The following is a 5248-nucleotide window of genomic DNA, read 5'->3' as shown; positions in this document are numbered from 1 at the left end:
TTGCTTTTCATGAGATTTTTTCAAAGTTTTTCAGAGGTATGTACCTTTTATGCAGGATTTCTGAATATTGCAAAAGTATGAACCACATCGTCAACGCCATTCTAAATTGGTTTATTCTCAATACCACAAGCAAAAAAAGCTGAAAATAAGCTTTCCGAAAGTCAATAGGATGTGAGGTGTCATGCAATTTACTATTTTTTAGTAAATGGCCGTCGAAGGCAAGAAAAAAAAGTATTTATCGATTAAGCCGAGTTTACTGCCTTAGATAAAGTGTCAGATTCAAAGAATTAATCAAGTTGGAATACAACTAACTTATTGCAAGTCCGTGGAGATAATGTGGTCTAATAATATAAGCTCCTGTTAATACGAACTTAATGATGCTTCTAAGAAAGAATCGCAATGAATGGGACGTTAAAGTCACCTTAAAGAAGAATATTGCTATTAAAACCAGCGAAGCCCATGACATGATCAAGAGCGGAATAGATTTCACCAAAAGCTGAAGACGGACGTTTTGGAGAAATGAAGACGTTTCAACAATACCAACATTAAAAAAAAAGAAAATTAAATATTTTACTATCATAATATCATAAAAAATCTATTGAAACTCCTCATATTAATCTTTTAGAAACTGTTATTTCGAAGTTCGAATTTAAGAAGAATTTTATAGAACCGGATTTTCATTTCTTAAAACGTCGCTGTATGGACGTGTTTTTTTAAGTATTTTACAAGTTAGCATAAGAATTAAGGATTTTGAATTTATTTTTAATTGCTTAGCACTTATTTTTCAAATAAAATTGAATCAGGAGTTAAGTAATTGCATTTTGTCTAAAAAGCTTCAAACCACAAGCCTAATCTTATATAAAAAAATCCCTTGAGTATAACTACTTTTTAAACACGCACAATATTTTGTAATGGTTTAATCTATTAATCGATGTTTTTTGTTAAGTGTTTATTTAATGAGTTTTAATAGCTTAAATGTTTTCCTATACAAGAATTCAATCCAGTTAATATCCTATTAAAGTTAACTACCTCATCGGTGCAACGGAATAAAGTTGAGGACATGAATTGTAAAAAAGTTCAAAACAGTCCTGAAAACTATCGTCATAAACCAAAGAAATGTACTGATACATTATGGATTTGTTTGTTAGTGACATTTTGGTGTTTTTTTGTAAGTAAAAAGCATAGAAAAGTATTGGTTTAAATTTAAATGAAAAGCGTGTAATTTGAGTTGTTGAAATATCAACAAAATGTTTTTAAAAGCTTCTAGCTCACGGTTAAAATAGTTTACATTCAATTAATTCCGTTATAGAAAAGTGTTTGAGATACGGAAAATTCTCAGCAATTTTTAAACATTTCTATAGAACATCAAAATTGTTTAACTTCTCCTTTCATTCTATACTTTATTTCCTCCATTAAAAATCTTCTAAGAAATTCATATTGTACTTTTCCTCAGATTGTAATTATTGTATTCGCAATTTCCTACGGCAATTATGCTGCCGCCTTAAAGGGTGCCGATTCTTTTGGAAATATTTGCAATCAAATTAAGAACAAACATTTTGAAAACTTCACAGTTTCTGCATTTGATACATCAACAAAACCATATTTATTTTTCTTCGATAATAAAAATCTCGAAAGTGTTGTTAAAATTTGTGTTGAAAAATGTCCTACACATAATTTCCGTGATGTTTTTCATATGTTCATGTACATGGACAAATCTGCGTATTCGCAAATGTGTCGATATGATTATAATTTATTAAGGGCAGCTCATGTAGAAAATTATCCACCGTCAATTGGTAGAAGGGGTCCATGTCCTCCAGTATCCTTTCAAAGGTAAAAATTCTGAATTTAAGTATTCTTTCGACAATAAAGTTTATTTCAAAATTTACTTAGTATCGTTTATAGAAATAGATGCGTACCTACGGGGCCCATCCACATCGTCAGAGATATGTATGAATTATTGAATTCCGGGGGTGTGGATCAATTGTTTTTCCTGGCGGTATACTCAAGTTGGCATTATGTTGCCATTTTGATTGGATTTGCTTTTGGTAACCATGATTTTCGAAAAACCCAAGATTTTCATATTTTCTCTTAATTTTTTAGGAATTTCTCTTTTACTATTTGGAATGATGGTTTTGCTACCGATGCTCATAGCTTGGTTCATATGGCTTTTGAGCATTGGCTTAAATGCTGGTCTTTGCTTTTTCCTATGGTCACTTCATGACAAGAAACCAGTTGAAGAAAATCCTGATGAATTTACGTTTTCACTTGATACCCGATATAACACTGATCTTTTGTTCATTTTATTAGATGAATTCCGTGTAAACAAGATTTTAATATTTTGCTTTATTGGTTTGACAGTTTTAATTGATGTGAGTTCTCAAATTTACTGAACAATACTAATGTTTTTTAAATTTAATTTTCATTGCAGATTGTTTTAATAATTTTAACAGTGATTTTGTTTAGAAATTTAAATCAACTCAAGGTTTTCTTTGAGCTAGGAAGGGTTTGTATAAAACACTTACCAGGTCTCAGCATAACACTTACAATTGGACTGGTCACTATGATTTCTTTAATTTTTTTAACTGGCTTTACCTTATTGTGTCTTACAACGGCAACATATCCTACAACAATAAGGATAACAGATTATTTCGAAGAAGATAGAGACATTTTATACGAATTCAGAAGTAAAAGAATCTATTCTTCAACAAATGACTTAGTCACGTTTGCAAATTTCATATACCTACTCAATAAATCACCTTCTCAATTAATTTCATAGCACTTTCTTACTTCCTTAATTTATTACTGGCTTGCTTATTTCTAATATTATATTTTTCAAAAGAACTTCTATAGTTGTGAGTTAATAATTAGCAAATGTTTTTCAGCTTTTGAGCAAATTGAATATGTTGATTCAAAGCCAATCCGCAGAACGTTTTTTATATATATTCTTGGATTTCTATGGACTACTGAATTTATATTCGCCTTTGAAGAATTCTGTATCGGAACTTCTGTGGCTTTCTGGTACTTTAAGTCTTCTAGTCAAGCACCATCATTGCGAGCTATTGGAGTATTGCTGAAATACCACTTAGGAACTATTGCTAAAGGATCAGCTGTCATAACATTGCTTAAAGGTCCAAGGTTGATTGTAACATTCATATGCAAAAGGTAGAAGACTTCAATATCAGCTTGTAAGAGCTGAAAACCTACCGATTTATTTGTTATAGTATTAAGTTAAAGAAAAAAACAATATTTCTTTATCATTTCAGCATCAAAAGAAGATTCAATCAAATTTGGTTCGATCGTTTCGCATTCGTTGAGGAATGTGTCGGAATCTACAATCACAATGCTTATATACCAGCAGCATTTGAAACAATTGACTTTCGTCAAAGTGCTTATATTGTAAGAATGGAAAAGTTTTTTGAAAAAATCCTTAGAAGAAATAATTACATTAGTAAATTTCTACTTTCAAGGCTTTCAAAATATCTACCAAAATGCCTCTAAAATTAAAAAGTATCAGTAATACTTTTAGTTTTGTAATGTTTCTAAGTAAATTGTGTGTGGCAACCCTTACATGTCTTCTTGGAGTATATCTACTTAAGGACAAAAAGGATAATTTGATATTTTATATGGCACCAGTGCTATTTAGTTCGATTTGTGCTTTTTGTATTGCACACATAGTTTTTTCGATTCTCGAAGTAAGTTGAAATTTCCAATTGATAACATTTGAAATATCTCAAATTTTTTAGATGACCATTGATACACTTATGTTATGTGCTTGTGAGGATCAAATGATGTATGGTGGCTTGAAACGCTTGACGAAATTTACAAAACTTGCAAAGTTTTTCGGAAATAATGGAGAAAATAATGTTCCAATTATCAAAATCAAAACAATATACAGGCAGCCTTTTAGAGCAAGACAGTAAGGTCCAGAAAACGAAGAACTTATAAAGGGTGTCTTATATTTTTCAGAAGATTTTGACTATCTCGGTTCCTACTGAATTGCATTAAATACTTCAGCAAATTTTTCAGCATTATTCTACCAATAAAAATAATTTTTTGTTTTTCTTCTATTTTGGAACGTCAAAAATTCAGAAGTAATATGTCGTAAGTCATAAATTATCAGAAGCAATCCAAAATCATCTTCAAAGGTTACTTACTTAAGAAAACGCGTTTTACATTTTTCGTTTAAAGTTTTGTAATAATAGCTAACACTTGATTTTTCAAAAGCGAAAAATTGAGGAAAAGAATTAAAGTGAATTTTCTAGGTAAATAATCCAAACTTGTAATTTGATCTTGTTTCCTATTTACGTTCTTTGGAGGCCTTCATAAAAAATGGACAGATGGATAATCAACTCTTGATAAATTGGTATTGTTAACTTTTCATCCGCTTTGCACTGATATTTCAGAAAGTTTTATCGTCAAAATGATCACCAGTAGTTTTGTTACTGGTGATAATTTTTTAACATTGTTGTTAAAGCTTATGCACGAATTGATTTTTGCAAAAATCGTGCCATTGACGGTTTTCAGAATTGCGACTTCTTACAAAAACTGTATTTTTGCAGAAATTGCTTAAAGTTTGGATATACTTTGTAATGGGTTTATAAGTATGTCACATACCGATTTTAAAACAGTATCTTCAAAAATTAATTTGTTGGGTCTTTAGCTCGTTAAGAACAGAGGCCTGGTGACTTACAACCTTAAGACATTTCTGTGTGCAAACATTCACCTGAGAAATGTTTGAAACAAGTCATCTTATTCTTGTAAACATTTTCCATTTTTTTCATGTTAAGATAGAATGAACATTAACGCAGTACAAAGCGTTGAAATGAATAAGATGAAAAGCCGTATATCCTTACCATTTTCTTTTCATCATAATAGAATCATTTTTTTTCCCAATTCCCAAAAACCAAAAAAAGAACCTCATCCATTGCTGCTATAGATTCTTACAAAGTGGGGAACAAAAACTAATGCCAAAGTCAATCATGATGACGATCTTTATAATATTTTTGTCTACGTAAAATTTTGTAATTATTTTGATCTGAAATTAATGCGACATTTTACACCCACTTTTACCTTTTGGTATTTTGGTATTTAGCCTCGTTAAGTACACAAAACTCATCACTAAAAACCTATCCAATCACGAAAAATCACTGCGCATATTGACTGCGAAAAGCCTGGGAAATATCTCTTTGGGCAAATATACCACTTCTATACTAGTTAGGACTTATTCATATAGATTAGGTCTGGGGAA

At 30.6% G+C, this 5248-nt stretch overlaps 1 protein-coding gene across 3 annotated transcripts; it reads left to right on the top strand.

The window, feature by feature from the left end:
• Positions 1 to 1009: 1009 nt before the first annotated feature.
• LOC129946898 (choline transporter-like 1) lies at positions 1010 to 4155 on the top strand. 3 transcript variants are annotated; one of them, XM_056057269.1, is made up of 9 exons: positions 1010 to 1118; positions 1454 to 1830; positions 1891 to 2045; positions 2101 to 2369; positions 2429 to 2684; positions 2883 to 3162; positions 3264 to 3396; positions 3468 to 3692; positions 3744 to 4152. In XM_056057269.1, the coding sequence occupies exons 2-9, from the start codon at positions 1694 to 1696 to the stop codon at positions 3918 to 3920; spliced, it is 1632 nt and encodes a 543-aa protein (XP_055913244.1). In that variant the 5' UTR covers positions 1010 to 1118; positions 1454 to 1693; the 3' UTR covers positions 3921 to 4152. The 3 variants fall into 3 exon arrangements, with proteins under 3 accessions (XP_055913244.1, XP_055913243.1, XP_055913242.1); XM_056057268.1 differs by having other exon boundaries at positions 1016 to 1168; positions 1903 to 2045; positions 3744 to 4155; XM_056057267.1 differs by having other exon boundaries at positions 1016 to 1168; positions 3744 to 4154.
• The last annotated feature ends 1093 nt before the right edge of the window (positions 4156 to 5248 follow it).

Source organism: Eupeodes corollae, chromosome 2 (genome assembly GCF_945859685.1).
Source record: "Eupeodes corollae chromosome 2, idEupCoro1.1, whole genome shotgun sequence".
In the NCBI taxonomy this organism is placed as follows: domain Eukaryota; kingdom Metazoa; phylum Arthropoda; class Insecta; order Diptera; family Syrphidae; genus Eupeodes; species Eupeodes corollae.
This window is presented reverse-complemented; position numbering and strand designations above follow the sequence as displayed.

Bases quoted from the DNA above. Each gene is read 5' to 3' on its own strand.
- LOC129946898 (XM_056057267.1), top strand. From the start codon at position 1,061: ATGAATTGTAAAAAAGTTCAAAACAGTCCTGAAAACTATCGTCATAAA. The intron at 1,831-1,890 runs GTAAAAATTCTG...AAATTTACTTAG, and splicing joins CCTCCAGTATCCTTTCAAAG to TATCGTTTATAGAAATAGAT. The intron at 3,397-3,467 runs GTAAGAATGGAA...TCTACTTTCAAG, and splicing joins TTCGTCAAAGTGCTTATATT to GCTTTCAAAATATCTACCAA.